The 19,233-nt window shown below is 57.8% G+C and overlaps 1 protein-coding gene across 2 annotated transcripts; it reads left to right on the top strand.

The window, feature by feature from the left end:
• The first annotated feature begins 236 nt into the window (after nt 1-236).
• On the top strand, nt 237-18,721 carry Pold1 (DNA polymerase delta 1, catalytic subunit). 2 transcript variants are annotated; one of them, XM_047529603.1, is made up of 27 exons: nt 237-393; nt 6,146-6,351; nt 6,665-6,778; nt 7,351-7,497; nt 7,568-7,693; nt 7,762-7,930; nt 8,021-8,102; nt 8,168-8,297; nt 8,548-8,714; nt 8,934-9,038; nt 10,302-10,442; nt 10,522-10,632; nt 10,896-11,087; nt 11,167-11,255; nt 11,335-11,451; nt 11,638-11,751; nt 12,046-12,193; nt 14,692-14,787; nt 14,935-15,072; nt 15,917-16,092; nt 16,373-16,525; nt 16,632-16,734; nt 17,301-17,433; nt 17,513-17,626; nt 17,903-17,955; nt 18,026-18,123; nt 18,578-18,721. In XM_047529603.1, the coding sequence occupies exons 2-27, from the start codon at nt 6,150-6,152 to the stop codon at nt 18,681-18,683; spliced, it is 3,324 nt and encodes a 1,107-aa protein (XP_047385559.1). In that variant the 5' UTR covers nt 237-393; nt 6,146-6,149; the 3' UTR covers nt 18,684-18,721. The 2 variants fall into 2 exon arrangements, with proteins under 2 accessions (XP_047385559.1, XP_047385560.1); XM_047529604.1 differs by lacking the exon at nt 17,903-17,955 and having other exon boundaries at nt 18,578-18,715.
• Nucleotides 18,722-19,233: the final 512 nt, after the last annotated feature.

Raw genomic sequence — 19,233 nt, forward strand, 5'->3', positions numbered from 1 at the left:
GAGGCGGGCTAGGAGAGCAGTGTGCGCGCGCAGCACCCGAAGGCCAGAGGCCCAGAGGGTTGGGGGCGCAGCTGGTCTGGCGGACTACTTCGGGCCCGGAAGGCAGCAGCCTAGAGGGTGTGGCCTTGGGTCACGTACGTCACGAGGGGTGGGCCTATCGGGAATCTGGTCGACCGGAGGGCGGGGGGCTACTCTAGCAGAGAGGAGGGGCGTGGCTTGTCTCATCGCTGGAGAAAACGGGGCGTGGAGCGCTGCCACGTTGGGCGTGGCCATGGCCGCACTGGCGGGGCAGGGGCGTGGCCCGACTCGGCGCGCAGCGCCTCTGCGCCTGCGCGCGCCGGAGTGAGGGTTCACGGCGGCGTACGCTGTGGCGGGAAATCCTGTTTGAAGCGGGTAAGGAAGAGGGGAATAGGTGAAACTGGCCAGGCGGGGAGGGGGTCTCGAGGTGCCGGGCACGGATCCCTGAGGGAGTGTACTAAGAGCTCGCGTGGGACGTGGTGGCAGGAGGGACCCCTTACCTCGGGGACGCGAGGAAGAGGGACAGGGACCGGTGGTCTGCGGGGCCGCGCTGGACCGTGCGGCGACCGGAATCCTGGCGTGCGGGGGTGCATTCGCGGGGCGGGGCCTGGCTTTGGGGCCGCGGCCCGCGAGGCACTGGGGGTATGGTTGGTGCACCTGTGAGCGGGGTGTGGTCCAGTATTCGCTAGATTGTTTATAGAACTGCCTTAGGAACAGCATCACCAAGTCTGAGAAGGTCCACGCCTCAGGAGGACAGACGACAGACAAGTAGTAAATGATAGTAAAGCCATGCTTTCAGGCAGTGGTGGCTTATAGGAGGAGAAAATAACAGGCTCACGTGACCACAATGGAGTGTCCTTAGCCAGAGTGACCGGGAATCAATCTGACAGGGAATGTTTTGTTTGAGATAAATCCGCCTTGTAAGGAAAGAACTGGGCAAAGGACTGGCAAGTGCAAAGGTCCTGAGGTAGAAAGGAGCTTTGTGTGTTTGTGACTTAAGGTGAAGGGACAGGAAATATAAATTACGGGGCTAGGTCTTGTAGGGACTTGTAAGCATTGGTTTGGGGTTTTGCTTTTGTTCTGGGTTTACTGGGGAACCATGGGCAGATTTGAGCATGGGACAGTAAGATCTGCCTGCATTTTGAAAAATTTGCCAGCTGCCAGGTGGAGATTGTATTGTAGCAGGAGTAAGGGTGGAAGGAGATCGGAGTTAGAAGGTAAGGGCACAGTGGGGGGTCTCAGGCCTACCGAGAATTGACAGGCCATATGGGTGAGAAGAGGATGAGCTCTAGGTGATTCCTGGGTTTGTGGTTTGAGCAGGGGTCCAGATGGAAAAGCTGAGGGAGAAGATTTGGGGTACACCTCAAGGGCAGTGCTTAGCTGGAGGAGTGAGGAGGCAGGGCAGGGTGATGACACTGCCCTCAGCTCCAGAAACCTGTTGCCCTGTCCTTCCTCCTCCTCCTGCACATCTTCCCAGGCCTCTTCTGCCCCTTAGAGAGGTTCGTTTCTTAAGCCTGACATTTGCCATGCCCTTCTCTTCTCCCAGCATGTACTTCAGCCCTTCAGGCACCTGCTCTTGTGGCAAGTCCTTTGCAGGGTACTGGGGAGTCAGTGATAATTCAGTTTGGTAGGGAGAGCAGGAGATCTCTGCTCAGGGTGCTGTGCGCTCTCAAGAGGCAGTGCTGAATGCTTAAGTTGGGGGGAAAAGAGAGAGAGAGGCAGGCAGTGCTGGTCTTTGGGAGCCAAGCAAAGTATCTGGAGGCTCGGGGGTTACTCATCAAAGTTGGTAACACTTGGTGGGAGTCTAAACTCACATCTGGAAGTGACCTGTAATGCTGGGGACCCTGACTTGGGCAAGACCCTGATCTCTGTTTTTGAGGAACTCATAAGCTGAAACTCCTTGAGATGCTCACGACACAGCCCCACAGAAGTCCTGGTTCCATAGGTCTGGGTGAGCCCGACAGTGAGCTTTTCCTACCAACTCTCACCTGAAGCGCTTGTCACTCTCTTGGGACCATTCTGAGAATTCTGAGAATGGATGCAGAGTACAAGACAGTAAGCGCCATCCAGAAAAAGGACAGGAAGAGAGTTGAGGAGGCCAGGAGAGCAGCTGCTCCACAAGCAGGGAGCAGAGACGTGGTGGGGGAGATGGGGGACAGACCCCTGGGGAAGAGATCGGGGTGTGAACCCCTGTGCCAGGTCCTGAGCTTGAACTGCGCCTGGTGGTTAAGGAGTGGCAAGCCTGGTCGCTGCAGCCCAGTGAGTTAGGGAGAGGGTCCAAGTTGGTGTGAAGAAGCTGGGGGCTATGACGAGGACTTGGCTGTCACTCAGAGAAGGGAATCAGGAGCAGGGTCTGAGCAGAGGGACAGGATGGTCTGGCCTGTTTGTGCAGAATCCGTCTGGCTGCCATGTGGAGCATAGCCAGGCAGGGTGAGGTGAGGGGGCCCAGAGGGAGTCCAGTCATCTATTCCCGTTTCTCCAGGGTCCTCTGTGCCAGGTGCTCTTAGGGGCTCCTGGCAGACTTCGGCCGACAGGCCCATCCAGCCTGCACTGAGCGCTCCTTCCAGCAGAGGGAGACAGACAGCAGCAGTGCCCATGCAGGGTGGGAAGCAGTCGCATTGGGTCTGGGGAAAGCCCAGGGGCATGGTTTGCGGTGGAATGTGTGTGTTGGGGGAAGAGGAAAATCTAGGTGACTCCAAGGCCTTGGCCTGATGGAAAATGGCGCTGCTGAATTGGGGGGGGATTGAGGTGCCGGGAGCAGCTTACTCACCTTTGGAGTCCAAGAGGCCTGGAGGGACGTGCTCCCAACTCCCAGTGGACATGTCCAGAGAGCCGCTGGTTCTGTCAGTTGGAGAGAGGTCCCAGACTGGAGACACACAGGGGAAGGTGTCGGTGGAGAGTCTGCAGCTGCCAGGAGGGCTGGGGGCAGGGCCCAGTTGCAGAGTACCTGCCTAGAATGAGGGAGCCCTGTGTTCCATCTCTAGCACCTCAAAAAAACAAAAACAAAACAAACCAGCTGTCAGGTTTGTGAGATGGGATGAGGTCATTGAGAGAAGGAGAGCCACAGGAAACCAGCTTCTGCCCCGTACGCCTTGGTGGCATTTGATCACTGAGGTCGGTTGCCTTTGAGCATGTGCTGCTGAAGGGCTGGTGCTTGTCCCGTGCCAGGGCTGGGGAGAGGGGTGGACACAGGGGCTTTCCTTCTAGTGATTATCAGCTGGTAGTGGAAAAACAAAGCATGGTCTACACACACAGAGGGAGAACGGGCACAGAGAGGAACTGAGCACGAGCAGGATGGACCTTGCAAACATCAAGGGGACGAGACCTTCTAAGATTCCATACAGGACATTCCCAGAGTAGGCAAATCCACAGAACCTCGATGAGGGGTTCCCCGGGGCTGGGACATTGGCTTAGTGTGGGTGATAGGTAAAGTTACTGTCTTATGGGGTGATGAAAGTGTCCTAAATCAAATTTTAATCACAGTTGCACAACTGAAAATACTCTAAAAACCACTGAACGGTACTTCACGGTGGACTGTATGTTGTGTGAATTGATAGCTGAATAAAACTGTTAGTGAAGCCATCAATCCACCCTGTCTCTGGAAACCAACGCTACCAGTTTCCTTCCAGACTGATGCATCAGGGACAAGTATGTTTTCCTCCACCCACCTGGGTATGTAGTTCCTCCCCAGCTTACTTTCTGAAAAGTTTCAAACCTGCAGAGATGTTGCCAGTTGAGTACCTCTGGCAGCCGTACCCTTCCCTTCCCCCTGCCTGGTCACTGGTGCCCAGCGAGGCCTGGTGTGCTGTGTCCAAGCAAATGGACACATATTCCTTTCTCTGTTTTTGGCTGAACTATTTGAAAATTGTGGTCATGATGATCCTTCCTCCAGGAACAGGGATGTCCACTGCCAAGTACAGCGTAGTAACGAGTTGGGCAGGTTAACGTGAGCTGGTGTATTCTGTCATTGAATCCCAGTTGCCCCAGTTGTATCCTTCAGAGCTGGTTCCCATCTTCACCCAGGGTAGCGTCTGGATTTCATTTCATCATCCTGATGGCTTTTTCTTTTTCTTTTATGGCATCAACAGTTTTAAAGATCCTGCCCAGCCGTTGCCAGCCTCCACTTTGGATTTGTTTGATTGTTTCCCAGTGACTTGAATCAGGGCAAACATTTTCTTAGATATCTTTTTTTTTTTTTTAAACAAAATGTGAAAGTCTAAGTATACCTTCTGTACCTTGCTTTATCTACTGAACAATGCCTCTTTCAGAGCCTTCCCTATCACCACCTGGAGAGCTTCCTCCTTCCTTTATAGAGCTGCATAGTATTCCATTGAGTAGAATTAACGTAATTTATTTGAACAGTACCCTAGGGGCGGACATTTAGGTGGTTTCCAGTCTTTTGGGATTTCAAACAATGCTGCCGGAAATAACCTTGTAAGTGCAGTTGTTTTCAGATATGATAATATATCTGTAGCATAAATCCCTAGATAGGGAATTGCCTCCAAACTTTTATGTTTGTAATTGAGCTGTAATTTACATTAAGTGAAATGCACAAGTTACAGGTGTGCAGTTAGATGTGCCGTGTGTTTCTGGCATCCAGGAAATTTCCCTGTGCCCCTTCCTTGTCATTCTCTCCCACCTTAGAAGCAGCCACTAGTCTGCCTTCTAGTACCATAGACCAGCGTGTCTGTTCTATGTAAATGGTGTCATGCAGTGTAGACTTTCCTCTGGTACTGAGATGAAATCAACCATTTAAAGTGAACAGCTCAGCAGCATTCAGTATGTTCATTGTGTAGTTCATCTAACACCTCTGTCTAGTTCCAGAACATTCCATCACCTGAAAAGAAAGTCTGTGTCTGGCTTTGCACAAAACTTGTTTGGGTTTGTTTTCTGCAGTGCTGGGTATTGAGCCAGCTCTGTCTCTGAGCTGCACTGCCACATGGTTTGTTTTTGAGATTCTCTCTTTTGTGTTTCTCAGTCAGTGGCTCCTTTAATGTCGAGGAGTATTCATTATGTGCCACATGCACACATCTACTTCACATATCCTCTGTCAGTTCAGAATTGCAGCATGTCTTTGATAAGGTCTGGACTAAGCTGGGCACAAATGCACACATTTGTAAGCCTAGCAATTCAGGGGACTAAAGCAGGGGGATTGCAAGTTCAAGGCCAGCCTGGGCAACTAGGTGAAACCCTTTCTCAAAATAAAAAATAAAGGGCTGGGGATGTAGCTTCCTGATAGAGCTGAGTTCAATCCCCAGTATTGCAAAGAAAAGGGGTGGGACTGGGGATGTTTCAGAGAGGTGAAGGACCCGGGGGTTCAACCCGCAGTAGCACAAAAAGAAAAGAAAAAAAACAGTCTCCATGAGGCTCCTGGGTGGGGTGGGTTGCTGTAAAGGACACCTGGGGGACAACTGAAGACATTGAGAGCACTATTTGATCATTTTCCTGAGTCACTGCTAAGTGTCCTCAGCTGGTCCTTGCACTGTGCTTATTTATGTCCTCATTGGAGCTCTTGCTCAAGTGTGGAGGGCGAGGGTGCGTGGCCTGTGCATTCTGCACAAGGGAGCTGGAGAGTGACAGGCGAGCACGGAGCCCTTGGGGGAAGGGCACAGGGTCCTGTGGGCGAAACTTCCTCACCTGGAAAGGGCATTTGACCTTGGATCACAGTGGGAAGCCACCAAGGTGTCTGGTATCTGTGTCAGTGTGAATCTCAGACAGGGAAGGGACTTGATCAGATGTGCTTCAGACCCCTCTGGCACTGAGCATTGCTACTGGCCTACTGTTTATCTGGAGGATAGCTGGGCTGGTGGGTATGGAGGGCAACAGGGACAGAGGCTTCTGAGAAATCAAGGAGTATGCCTAGGACCCAGATGAGGGGCAGGGAGGGAGGGCTCCGGGAAACAGGGAAAGGGATGTGGGAGCTGGAACAGGTGAGGAAGGATTAAACAGGTGGGTAGAATGGGTACACTAAAAGGTGCCTGAGCATCTGGAATGTGGGCTGGAGCTGGGTCACTCCTTAGCCACTCCAGAGTATTAAAAGGCTCATGGTCACTGTGGGTGCCTGTGGGTGCCTGGGAGGCCGTGGAGAAGGGTCTGATCAGAACCCCACCAAACTCCCCTTTCTCAGCAGGATGGATGGCAAGCGGCAGTCAGGCCTGGGTCCTGGGGTGCCCCCAAAGAGGGCTCGTCGGGGACTCTGGGATGAGGATGAGGCACTTCCACCATCCCAGTTTGAAGAGGATCTGGCGCTGATGGAAGAGATGGAGGCCGAGCAGAGGCTGCGAGAGCAGGAGGAAGAGGAGCCGCAGCTAGCCCTGGAGGGGGCTTCAGATGGTGAGGCTTGTGGTGGGGAGCCCCTGCAGTCTTGCTTCTGGACTCAGCCATAGAACTGACCTCTGACCCAGTTTGGGTCCTCTGAAGGGATGACCTTTGACCCCCACATCAGTATGCATCCTTCATGGCTTGCAGCTTCCATTTTGATTCTGACTCTTAACCCCTAATCTCTGCTGAATCTCCTGCCGATCCCCACCTCCACCTGACTTCCTATAAATCAGGCCATCGAGGAACCATGGGCTGGGAGGGTAGGTATTTCTTTCTAAGGGTGGACCGTAACTCCATCAGACCCTGCTTCCCCACCCCCTTCCAGGGCAATTCCCTTCTGCAGCCATAGATTCCCGCTGGTTGCGGCCTGCCCCACCTCCCCTGGACCCCCAAACAGAGCCCCTCATCTTCCAGCAGCTGGAGATTGACCATTATGTGGGTGAGTTGGGGGGATAGAAGTGGGCTGGGGAGGCGTCCTGGCTCTGCCTCTCTGGCAGTCACAGCCTGTGGGAGGAGTGGACCCAGGCAGTCCCTACCATAGTGATCATGGCTGTGGGAGGGAAGGACAGGGTGGCTGGCACTACCCAGAGCAGGAGGCGAGGAAGGGCATATACTCTCACTGTGCCAGTGGCAAGAAGGCAGATTGAACACATTCTGTGCTGGATGGTTCCATTTATGTGGATGGTCTTGACGTTTCGTGGGTGCCGTGGCTGGGGGATGACAGGGGCAACCTGAGGGAGCTGCCTGAGCATGAAATGGCCTGCATCCCCGTGTCCACCATGCATTAGTGCTCATGACACTGCACTTAGGCCCCAGTGGTCAGTTTCACTCTTTCTGAGCAATGTCCTCTGTGCCATGGTTCCAAGGCGAGCCTCCTTCCAGCCTTGATGGAGAATGGCACTGGGGCAGAGGCTACCAAGGGCGAGTGGGCGCACAGGCTGCAGGGGTGCATCTGGAGAAGAGACCTTTGCAGAACCCGAGGTCACCTGCCTTACCCTGTGACCTCTCCAGGCCCAGTGCAGCCCCTGCCAGGGAGGCCTGTGCCACCCTGTGGTGCTGTGCCTGTGCTCCGTGCCTTTGGGGTCACAGATGAGGGCGTCTCTGTCTGTTGCCACATCCACGGCTTCGCACCCTACTTCTACACCCCAGCACCTCCTGGTGAGTGGCCCCTGACCAGGGAGTCCCCTGTTCTGGTCTTGAGCCCCTCTGACTGGACCCCCCACACCAGGTTTTGGAGCTGAGCACCTGGGTGACCTACAGAGGGAGCTGAATGTAGCCATCAGCCGGGACCAGCGTGGGGGCAAGGAGCTCACAGGGCCTGCGGTGCTGGCTGTGGAGCTGTGTTCTCGAGAAAGTGAGTGTCACCTAGGGACCAGTGGGGGTTTGGGGCTGTGGACTGGTCCCAGCCTTCTCTTTCCCCAGGCATGTTCGGGTACCATGGGCACGGCCCATCTCCATTCCTGCGCATCACCCTGGCATTGCCCCGCCTTGTGGCTCCTGCCCGTCGCCTTCTCGAACAGGGCATCCGTGTGGCAGGCCTGGGCACCCCCAGCTTCGCACCCTATGAGGCCAACGTGGATTTTGAGATTCGGTACAGGGCCCATCTTCCTCTTCCCCACCCTCTGCCCTAGCCTCACTCCCACACGTCCCCATCCAGCCTCTGCCCCCTCCATCCCTCCAGGTTCATGGTGGATACAGACATTGTTGGCTGCAACTGGCTGGAGCTCCCAGCTGGGAAGTACCTCCTGAGGCCAAAGGAGAAGGTATGTGGCTCTCTGGGAGACAGGAAGCCAGGATCCTGCTGCCGCTGACAGACCTCATCCCTCAGGTTACGCTGTGTCAGCTGGAGGCAGATGTGCTATGGTCAGATGTGGTCAGTCACTCCCCAGAAGGGCCATGGCAGCGCATTGCGCCCCTGCGTGTGCTCAGCTTCGACATTGAGTGTGCTGGTCGCAAAGGTCTGTCCCCAGGGCCTGAGGTGTGCCAAGCTCAGGCTGGTGGAGGGTGGGGAGAGTGTTCCCAGCAGAGACCCTGGGCAGTACTTTCCCAGTCCTGGGCTTGGAATGGAGTGATCAGGGGAACGGGAGGCCATGGGGACAGAGGTGTGGATGTTCTAGGGAAGATCTGGAGCTGCAGCAACCTCATGTGTTGGGAGGAAGGCAGGAGTCAGGTCCCCTGCATCCCCGCTTCCCTCTGCTTTTTCCTTAGGCATCTTCCCGGAGCCTGAGCGGGACCCCGTGATCCAGATTTGCTCTCTAGGCCTGCGCTGGGGTGAGCCAGAGCCCTTCCTGCGCCTGGCACTCACCCTGCGACCCTGTGCTCCTATCCTGGGTGCCAAGGTTCAGAGCTACGAGCGGGAAGAGGAGCTGCTCCAGGTGGCTCTCGTTCTGTGTCCTGATGTGTCCTCAGCACCTTGTCCCAAGCTGTGGTGGGCAGGCCCCTGGGCACTAAAGTGGCTCTGTGCTGAAGTCTGGATGCCTTGGGCTAAACACTTCTCCTTTGGGTTCTGGGGTATTTTCAGAAGTGCTGGGGGGCTTCTGGAACATTCTGGGAGCAGGGGTATCTGAGGCTTATCCCTGTGCTCCTGCCCACAGGCCTGGTCTGCCTTCGTCCGTGCCATGGATCCTGACGTGATCACTGGCTACAACATTCAGAACTTCGACCTCCCCTACCTCATCTCTCGGGCTCAGATCCTCAAGGTGAGGGCCTGGCCAGTGGGGAGGCTCCCCTTCCTGTGGCCCTGTCCTTCTTGGGGCCATCCTTGCTCTGTATGCCTGTAGCCTGTCATCCCGAGATTGCAGACACCCTGGGCCTGGCCCTGCCCAACTCAGTCCAAGGTGAGGCAGGTGCTGCTGTTAAGTGAGGAAGTGGCCGCTGTTCAGAGCCATGGAGCGCAGCGGGCAGGGGCTCAGGGCTGACTGGGAAGGAGGAAAGGAATAGGGAAGCAAAAGGGCAGAAGGACAAGGGTGAACCAGGTACACACAGGTGGATGCTGCTGAGTTGGGGGTGGATGGGGGTGCGAGAGCCCCGTGTCCCAGTTGCTGGGACGAAGACTCAGGCTGGGCGGCTTGAAGCCACAGAAGAGGTTCCCTCAAGGTTCTGGAGGTGAAGCTAAGGCATGGAGTAGGCGAGGGGCTGGTCCGTCTGGGGCTGGAGGAAGCTTCTCGGCTTGCAGGTGGCCTGCTCTGGCCTGGTCTGCACATTGCCCTTCCTTGGTGCATCTCTGGGTCTAAGTTCACCCTTTCTAAGGACATGGTCATAATGGAATAAGGTCCCCTCCAAGGACATCATCTTAATCCACTTGCTGACTTGTTTGCAAATAATACCATGTTCTGTGGTGCTGGAGGTTAGGGCTTTGGGGGGGATGTAACTAACTCCTAGTGGATATAACGTGTTACTTTTTTGTTTTTCTGTGTTTGCCCTATGTGGTAACGAAACACTGCAGAACAGACCTATGGCCCCCAGCCAAGCCAGCAAGTCCAGCCCTGACCCTGGCATGGGCAGCCAGGCTGCTGCTCCCTGTGCTCCCTGTGCTCCCTCGTGCCCCAGCAGCTTAGAGGACCCCCTCTACCCCTGCTCCGAGGGTGCTCGGTCCACCTCTTCTGGTGCCAGCTGGGCTCTCCAGGCTGCCTCCCACCCTGCTCTCTCCTGGCTGCCCCCAGGCCCTGCCCACTCCCCATCTGGTGCAGCCCTGGGCATCTCCCCGCCCATAGCCCCTCAGGCTATGCTGTATCTCTCAGTCCCGTGGCAGCTCTGCCCTCCCTGGTTCCCTCCTACCTCCAATCCCCACAGCCCATGGGTCCAGGCTCCAGGAGCTGCCCCTGCTCCCAGCACCTCCACATCATGTATAGGACTGTGGTTAGTCTCCAGCTCCTGTGCCTGGTGGGGCCTGGGCCCTGGGCAGGGGCCAGCCTGCCCCCGCCTGGGATCATCCTGGCCACATGACTGTTATCCCCCATCAGGTGCAGGCTTTCCCTTTCCTGGGCCGAGTGGCCGGCCTCCGCTCCAACATCCGGGACTCCTCATTCCAGTCAAAGCAGATGGGCCGGCGAGAGAGCAAGGTGGTCAGCATGGTGGGCCGCGTGCAGATGGACATGCTGCAGGTATGGCCTGGTGAGCCAAGTCCAGGGCTCAGGATGCCACTGCCTGCACCTGCGCCCACGCAGTGCTTGCCCACCCCAGGTGCTGCTTCGGGAGTACAAGCTCCGCTCTTACACACTCAACGCCGTGAGCTTCCACTTCCTGGGCGAGCAGAAGGAGGACGTGCAGCACAGCATCATCACTGACCTGCAGGTGCCGTGCCTGCCCGACCCCATCCACCCTGCTGGCGCCAGCCTGCCACCTACCTTTCCCTGACCTCTCCCACTCCTGCGACCTGTGTCTGCTCTGCTCTCCTGCCCTGAACCCCCGTCCACACCAACTCCTCAGGCTGCCCCTCCCTCAGATCCTGTGACTCCCCAGACCCCCGGCCCCCAGCCACCCCAGCCACCATCCATTGTCCTCCCCTGGCTCCCCCTTCATCCTGCCCTGACGCGACCCCATGGTGCTGACTCCAGAATGGGAATGACCAGACTCGCCGCCGCCTGGCCGTGTACTGCCTCAAGGACGCCTTCCTGCCTCTGCGGCTGCTCGAGCGGCTCATGGTGCTGGTGAACGCTGTGGAGATGGCGCGTGTCACCGGGGTGCCCCTCAGCTACCTGCTCAGCCGTGGCCAGCAGGTCAAGGTCGTGTCCCAGCTGCTGCGGCAGGTCAGTGGCCTTAGCAGGTCCCTCTGCACCTGTCCCTGCCGGGTGCCCCATGCTGGTCACTCACCCAGCCTCTCCCCAGGCCATGCGTGAGGGGCTGCTGATGCCCGTGGTGAAAACAGAGGGCGGCGAGGACTACACAGGAGCCACAGTCATCGAGCCCCTCAAAGGGTGAGGCTCCAAGACCGGGGGCGGGCAGCACGGAATGGGGGCTCCTAGCCCTGACCTCTCCGGTGGCCGCTCCTCACAGGTACTATGATGTCCCCATTGCCACCCTGGACTTCTCCTCGCTGTACCCATCCATCATGATGGCCCACAACCTGTGCTATACCACGCTCCTACGGCCCGGGGCTGCCCAGAAACTGGGGTATGACTCCCACATTCAGGACGTGTCTGCCCAGGTGGTTGGGGCCCTGCCTCCAGGCTCACAGTCTGTGGGGGTGACAGGCACAGGCCAGAAGTTGTGGACAGGGAAAGGGAACCACAAGAGGTGGGGGATCTTGAGAGCCTGAGGCACTCACAGCCTGAGGAAGCTCACTGTCCTCCCACCCAGCTTGACGGCAGATCAGTTCATCAGGACACCCACAGGGGACGAGTTTGTGAAGACATCTGTGCGCAAGGGGCTGCTGCCCCAGATCCTGGAGAATCTGCTCAGTGCCCGGAAGAGGTGGTCTCCCGAGCCCCCTCCCACCCTTGCTCAGGGAGCTCAGCAATCCCTGCTCCTCCCTGCCCCCGCCCCTGCCCCGGCCCCTCCCCCGCCCCTGCCCCCAGGACTGCCTGTCTGAGTTACCTGCAGCTGTGCGCACACCCCCTCCCATGGCCAGGCTCCTCTGTGCCGTGCACACCCCCTCCAAGAAAGGCACCTTGAACGGTCTGTGGGCCTGGGGCCCTCCCTAAGCCTCTGGTCTCCCCTGAGACTTGGGGCACTGCCTGAGTGGCCTTCAACCCTACTTCCTCCTAGGGCCAAGGCTGAGCTGGCTCAGGAGACAGACCCCCTCCGGCGGCAGGTCCTGGACGGGCGACAACTGGCGCTGAAGGTGAGCGCCAACTCCGTATATGGCTTCACCGGTGCCCAGGTGGGCAAGCTACCATGCTTGGAGATCTCACAGGTGAGCCCTCAGGCCCCTGGCAAACAGGAGGGGGTGGCAGGTGGGCACTGCAGAGGGAAAGTGGGGCTCTATGTGGAGAAGCTGCACAGGGAGGTCGCCCTGCTTGCACCACCGCCTTGGCCTTTGGAGAGAGGATGCCATTGTGGCCTGAGTAGCTGGCTCCTGTTGAACATGTGCTGGGAGCTGGGCTTCGCTCGTGCCTGGCAGGTATGGACAGTAGGAAAACACTAGGGCTTCTGTGCTTGTGTAGTTCACTCAGCCTGGTGGGGTGGTGGACCTTGATGGAATGTTTAGGATGCAGTGCTCTTCATGGCTCCGCTGAGGGTACAGTGAGGCCAGGCAGGGGCACTCAGGATGCCCAGGTGGAGGCCAGGTGACCTGGGGGAGAGGAGCAGGTTTGCCTGTTTTCTCCATGTGTCACAGGACCACCTGACAGACCCACTGCCCCTACAGTCTACTCTTCAGCCCACCTCCCTGGTCCCTGCAGGGGATAAGGAGAGGAGGGCAGATTCTTTTCCTAACATAGGGACAGGACCATGTCTGCTCGGGGACTGGGGAAGGCTGGAGGACACCCAGCAGCATAGCCAGGCAGGACTTGCTGTTTCCTCAGCTGGGTAACTTGATCTCAGCCACTGTCAGAGCAAGCAGTCGTCCTCCACCCTGTGAAGAACCCAGCGAGGAGGCTCACCAATGCCAGCTCCAAGCAGGGTCCTGTCTCCCTCAATGGCCCAGCACCTGGCCTGCGTACCCGTGTCAGGGACACCTCAGAGGCCTGAGAGTCTGCCAAGCTGGAGTCTGTGCCCATGAGAGCCCCAGAAGGGACCTCCTATCCAGCTCCCCGGGCTTTGGGGACTGTAGCACATTCTAGACAGGGTGTTCCTCTGCTTGGTTGTCTCCAGTCGTGAGGAGCTCCCTCTGTCCCTGGCAGCGCATGAGGCTGCCAAGGATTGGGTGGAAAGCTTGGCAGGAATGCTGGCCAGAGGAACTCGGGGTGGAGGAACCTGTGCATACTCCCACTCATCTGCAGTTTGGGGCTCCTGAGACTACTCAGACTCACTGATTGGCTGAAAGTATTCGTTCAGGACAGTTGTTTATTCAGGGTTGTGATTTAACATAGCAAAAGGCTACAGATTAAAATCAGCCAGGAAGGTGGGATGTAGGCTAGGGCCGAGGAAGGACCAAGCATGGAGCATTCATTTGTCCTCCCAGCAGTGACATGTGACACGGGAGCATTGAACCAGGGAAGTTCACCTGAGCCTTGGTCACTCCTGTAGGCTGAAGCCACCCATGTAACTGACCTTAGTTATTATTCAGTCTTCAGGTTTGCCTCCCTGGTGTCACACTGATAATGGTGGCCCAAGACCCCCACCAAGGTCTTGTTTGATGAACTGTCTGGTGTGACTGAAGGTCTCATGTAAACAAAGCCATTCTTACCAGGCAGGACAGTCCAAGCACCCTGAGGGCCCCTCCTAGGGCCAGGCTAGAGCCAGACCTTACCTTGGTCAAGGCGAACCCCTTACTCTGTGCCACCCCTGCTCCCTCATTTGGCCTTTCAATCTCTAGGTACCTCCCTGGTGGGAAGGGGTGGATGTTGAGATACCAGTCTCCACCCCAAAGCAGAGATGAAGCTGGGGGGACACCAGTCTTCCCTAGAGGTGCCTGTCACTGACCCTGCCCCTGCCTTTTCTCTCCGCTCCTTCACTTTTTGGACTCTTTTCTTATTTCCGTCTTAAGCACATAAGGGCAGGGGTAGAATAACAATAAGTTAGTAAGTCGACCCCAAAAATGGAGATGGGGGGAAAAGGAACATGGAGCAGATGAAAAAAGGAAAAGGCAAATAGTAAAACTGCAGCTTTAAGTACAAATACATCAGTGATTAAACTGGGTGTAACTGGATTGAATGCTCTAATTGAAAGATGCAGACTGCCTGCACACTGGCACGTAGCTAATCCCCGCTACCTGGGAGAAAAATTATCTGACTGGATCCACACAAACAAAACCAGAATTATGCTCATCTCTTCTTGGTCCTCAACCCACGGTCTCAGGCTGTGTCTGTAAAAGAAGACAGGTGTAAAGGCTCTTACCTGATGTGAGTGGTACCCTCCCAGCCCAGGCTGCTGGTGGGGGGCATGTGCCAGCATGTAGGTCACTGCACAGATTGAGTGGAACTGCTGGCTTTCAGGAGGCAGCTGGGAGTGTCAGTGTCAGAGAAACACTGAGTCGTGGCCTCTTCAGATTCCAGCCTCTCTGTCTCCTTGTGCATAGTCAGTTCTTGTCCATGCTCAGAATTCTGAACTGAGGAGCCCAGGTATTTCTGACATACTATTGAGGGGAATTGTAGAACCCAATTTGCAGATTTGGAAACCAAGGCCCAGGGAGTCAGAATGGCTCACCCAAGCTCACGATACTGGGAAATGGCAGAGGCAGGAGAGGGCTCCACCCTGTGCCCTCTGCATGCAGCTCCTGGACCTTCATCTGCCTGGTTCTGTACCCCACAGAGCGTCACTGGATTTGGACGTCAGATGATTGAGAAAACCAAGCAACTGGTTGAGTCCAAGTACACGGTGGGGAACGGCTATAGTGCAGATGCCAAGGTCAGGGACTGTGGCCTATCCGGCCACACCTGGGGTCAGGGGAGCTGGGCCCGGGCCCTCTGCCTCCCAGTCACAGCCCGTCTTTGATCCTGGGATGTCCTTGGGCCCTGATTGGCAGAAGGGATCCTCCCTCTCACCCTTTCTCAGGTGGTATATGGCGACACTGATTCAGTCATGTGCCGGTTTGGCGTCTCCTCCGTGGCTGAGGCAATGGCCCTGGGACGGGAGGCTGCAAACTGGGTGTCAGGTCACTTCCCACCACCCATCCGGCTGGAGTTTGAGAAGGTACGTGGGACCCCCTGCCCTCCACTAGTGGGTCTTGCCAGGCTCAGGTTCTCCGATTCTCAGGGTACCTGTGAAGCTGAAAGTGCTCTAGCTTGGGGTCCCCTGGTGCTGCTCAAGCCTCTTGTCCTGGGGAACCTAATTGGACTGCTGTTGAGCATACCATAAACCCAGTAACCAGTGCTTTGCTACCAGTCTTCTCCTGAGTGTGGGTCTGGGCTTTTGTTACACAGTAAGCGTTTGTGTTTTGAAAACCTGGTCATTGGCTAGGGGTGTGGCTTGGCGGTAGTGTCCACCTGGCATGAGTGAAGCCCTGGGTTCCATCCAGCACCACAAAAAAAAGGAAAAAAATCTTGTCACAGTGTACCTGATTTGGGGGCTTCCCAGGATCCGTCAGATGTGGTGGCTACCTTCTGGGGGTCCACCTGTGTCTGCACCATTGTCTGGTGTCCCAGCTTCAGAGTGTACCCGCTGTGACTTGGAGTCCTTATGCTGCCATTCCCCCCATGACGCCAACACCGCCTGGTGTGGAGCCTCGTGATGTGAGGGATTCTCTGCCCTCATCTGGACTTGGTCTCTTTTCCCTTTGAGGGGATAGCTCATTGTACCCCGACTTGGATCCATGTTTCAGGGGCCACCTCTAGACATCCCCCTGTTTCAGATTGGGGGGGTTCTGGGGTGTTGAGGGTGCTCAGAAACAATCCTAGGGTCTGTTGCTCTGGACTCTGGCTTCCTGAGAGCCTGAGGCCTGCGTCTCAGAGGCCTGCCTTGCCTGTCCTGTTTCTGGGAGGAGCCTCAGGACTGTGGACGGCCCCAGTCTCAGGTCTCTGCCATGGGTCCCTCCCAGGTCTACTTCCCCTACCTGCTGATCAGCAAGAAGCGCTACGCTGGCCTGCTCTTCTCTTCCCGCCCCGATGCCCATGACCGCATGGACTGTAAGGGCCTGGAGGCTGTGCGCAGGGACAACTGCCCCCTTGTGGCCAACCTGGTCACTGCCTCCCTGCGCCGCTTGCTTGTGGACAGGTGTGTAGACAACTCAGACCCAGGCATCCACCTCCCTTCCTCCAGTCCTCTGGAGGCCCGGGTGTCAGGCTCAGCTTTCCTCTGGTGCGCAGGGTGAGAGCAGGCTTGCACAGCTGAGTGACACCTGCCTTGCCACTTCGCAGTCTCTGGTGGGGCCCTTCCCTACCCTGGGCCTCAGCCCACAGAGCCCATCCTGGTGCCTTATCTCTGAGCCACCAAAGGTTCTAGTCCTCCCTCAGCCACTGGTAACACCTGCCTGTCTGGCCCACCCTGCCCCCAGAGACCCTGAGGGCGCTGTGGCCCACGCGAAGGACGTCATCTCAGACCTGCTGTGCAACCGCATTGACATCTCCCAGCTGGTCATCACCAAGGAGCTGACCCGTGCTGCAGCAGACTATGCTGGCAAGCAGGCCCACGTGGAGCTGGCCGAGAGGTCTGTCTGGTGGGGGGCATCCAGAAATAGCCCCTCCTGCCAGCTGGGCCCACCACTTCCTGTGCGCCCCCACCCTCACCCGCCTGCTGCCTTGGTCTCCCCACAGGATGAGGAAGCGGGACCCTGGGAGTGCACCCAGTCTGGGTGACCGTGTCCCCTACGTGATCATCGGAGCTGCCAAGGGTGTGGCTGCCTATATGAAGTCCGAGGTCAGGCCCACCTGGGCTGCCTGCGGCCTCCTGGTTCTCTGCGGCTCTCACTTCTGCTTTCCAAGATGGGCGGGTCCCATGGGCCCTGAGAACACCCCATACGCCCTGGGACATGGTTCTAGGAGGCTCTGCTCCTGGTGTTTCAGCCTCTGCAGTGTGCCCTATGGTCCTGTCCCTCCCCTGTCTCCTGTGGAAAGGGGCCCCGGTGCCCCAGCATCGACTCCATCATGGTTTCTGCCTCTATCTCCCTGGTGCTAATTCCCTTGGATTCATCACCCCCTTTCCCACCCAGAAGTGTGACCCAGCTTTTAGTCCCATGACCTCTGACCCCTGTGGCCCCTTCCACAGCTTTGCCTCCTTCCCTGAACTCTGGCCCTTCCTTGGTGACCACAGGTCTCCCACCTGTGGCTCCCAGCATGGGTTACAGAGCCTGGCCACTTCCTGGGACCTCTGACCCCATTCCAGACCTGCTTAGCCTTGCCACTGTCTCCAGGGTGGTGCCCCATGTCATCGCCCAGTGACCAGTGAAGCCTGGGCTATGCATGAGCTGCCATGTCACCCCCCAGGACCCCCTCTTTGTGCTGGAGCACAGCCTGCCCATCGACACACAGTACTACCTGGAGCAGCAGCTGGCCAAGCCACTCCTGCGCATCTTCGAGCCCATCCTGGGCGAGGGCCGTGCAGAGGCCGTGCTGCTGCGTAAGGGCTGGGGGCCTGGGGGCACGGGAAGTGGAGGGCACTGACAGGCACGGCTGCCTCACGACCTCCCCTCCCGCAGGGGGTGACCACACGCGCTGCAAGACGGTGCTCACAGGCAAGGTGGGCGGGCTCCTGGCCTTCACCCAGCGCCGCAGCTGCTGCATCGGCTGCCGCACAGTGCTCAGCCACCAGGGTGAGACCCCAGCCCCTGTCACGATGCGAGTTGCCCGACACAGCCCTGGCCCTGAGTCGGGGGCTCCCCTCTGCCTGCACCCCCACCTGAGGGTCCTCGCCCGCACCCTGGGAGTTCCCCAGGGGAGTTTTCCCCACACACTCCTTCCCTTGTTCTCCAGCCTCTGGGGACTTTCACAAACCGGGATGGGCAACCGGGTGGGGAAGGGACAGGGATGGGTGGCCTGGGCCCTGGCTCAGTCCCAGCACCCCTGTGCTGACCCAACCCCCCCACCAGGAGCAGTGTGCAAGTTCTGCCAGTCCCGGGAGTCAGAGCTGTATCAGAAGGAGGTGAGGGCGGGAGCCTGGGAGCGGGGTTGGGAGGCGCCGGGCTGCCCTGCTCAGCCCCTGCCCTCCCCAGGTGTCCCACCTGAATGCCCTGGAGGAGCGCTTCTCACGCCTCTGGACCCAGTGCCAGCGCTGTCAGGGCAGCCTGCATGAGGATGTCATCTGCACTAGGTGTGCACACCCAGAAGGCCTGTGGCTCAGGAACTAACTCCCGACTCCCAGGGCTTTGCCCAAGGCCGTCACTACATTACCTATGGACCTTACTGTCCTTACCTGCAAAATGGGAAAGGGTCCCAGTGTCAGCCTCTAGAAATGGCCATCTTCCCAATACACACCCCTCCCCCAGGGTGGGGCTGGGCTTTCCCCAGGGAACAAATGGGCGGGGTGGGTTCCCACGCCAGGTGACAGGTGATATACAGCCACCCGTGCCTTGCCAGCCACCCGCTGTTATCGGCTCCCCCCATGCCCACTGAGCAAACAGCCCCCATAGGACGAGGGGCGGGCAGCAGGCGGGGGCCAAAGTCCTGGGAACAGCCCTGGGGGTGGTTGCCTGTGCCCCCCACCCCCACCCCAGTCATGGGCTCGGTTCTGGCCAGGCCCTGGCTGACCACACCCACCTCCGCAGCCGGGACTGCCCCATCTTCTACATGCGCAAGAAGGTGCGGAAGGACCTGGAGGATCAGGAGCAGCTGCTGCGCCGTTTTGGACCCCCTGGCCCTGAGGCCTGGTGACCTGGAGGCATCCCATGGGGCGTTAATAAAATTCAGGCCTTTTTCTAAGTGGGGCTTTGTGGTCTCTTGGGGAACAAGGTCCAATTTCATAAGCCCTGGCTCCCTGTGACCCCCGAAGATAGCAGCTGGATTCCCTCACCCATTGGCAAGACCCTGAGGATCTGCCCACTTCCATGCCAGGCCTTTGTGGCCGAGCCTGCCTGTTTCCCCTCCACCCAGGTGGGCATCTCCGCATGAGCTCCTCAGCCTCTGCTCAGGATGCCCAGGTGTCTGGCCCCCCTAGGGGCTGGGTGACCACTCCTCCTACCGGGTGCTGACCTGTTTCCTCCAGGCCCTGGGGCAGCCCCCGGCCTGGAGGTTTCCAGTCCCCAGCTCCACCAAGGGGACACCCCTGCCGTGTCACACCCACAGATGTTTCCACTATGGGGTCCTGACGGTCGGCTCCCGCTTGGGGCCCCCCTGGCCAGTGTCTGGAACCCCGGTGTGCCCGTCTTCACAGCCCCTGGTGCTTATTGCGCTGCCCTGTTCCCGCTGCCCCGTCTCACCCCAC

Source organism: Sciurus carolinensis, chromosome 16, assembly GCF_902686445.1.
Source record: "Sciurus carolinensis chromosome 16, mSciCar1.2, whole genome shotgun sequence".
Classification (NCBI taxonomy): Eukaryota; Metazoa; Chordata; class Mammalia; order Rodentia; family Sciuridae; genus Sciurus; species Sciurus carolinensis.

What these genes read in the sequence shown, in the direction of transcription:
- Pold1 (XM_047529603.1), top strand. Translation starts at nt 6,150, where the DNA reads ATGGATGGCAAGCGGCAGTCAGGCCTGGGTCCTGGGGTGCCCCCAAAG. An exon ending in TGAGTGTGCTGGTCGCAAAG is followed by an intron (nt 8,298 to 8,547) that starts GTCTGTCCCCAG and finishes CTTTTTCCTTAG; the next exon opens with GCATCTTCCCGGAGCCTGAG. An exon ending in CTGCCTATATGAAGTCCGAG is followed by an intron (nt 16,735 to 17,300) that starts GTCAGGCCCACC and finishes GTCACCCCCCAG; the next exon opens with GACCCCCTCTTTGTGCTGGA.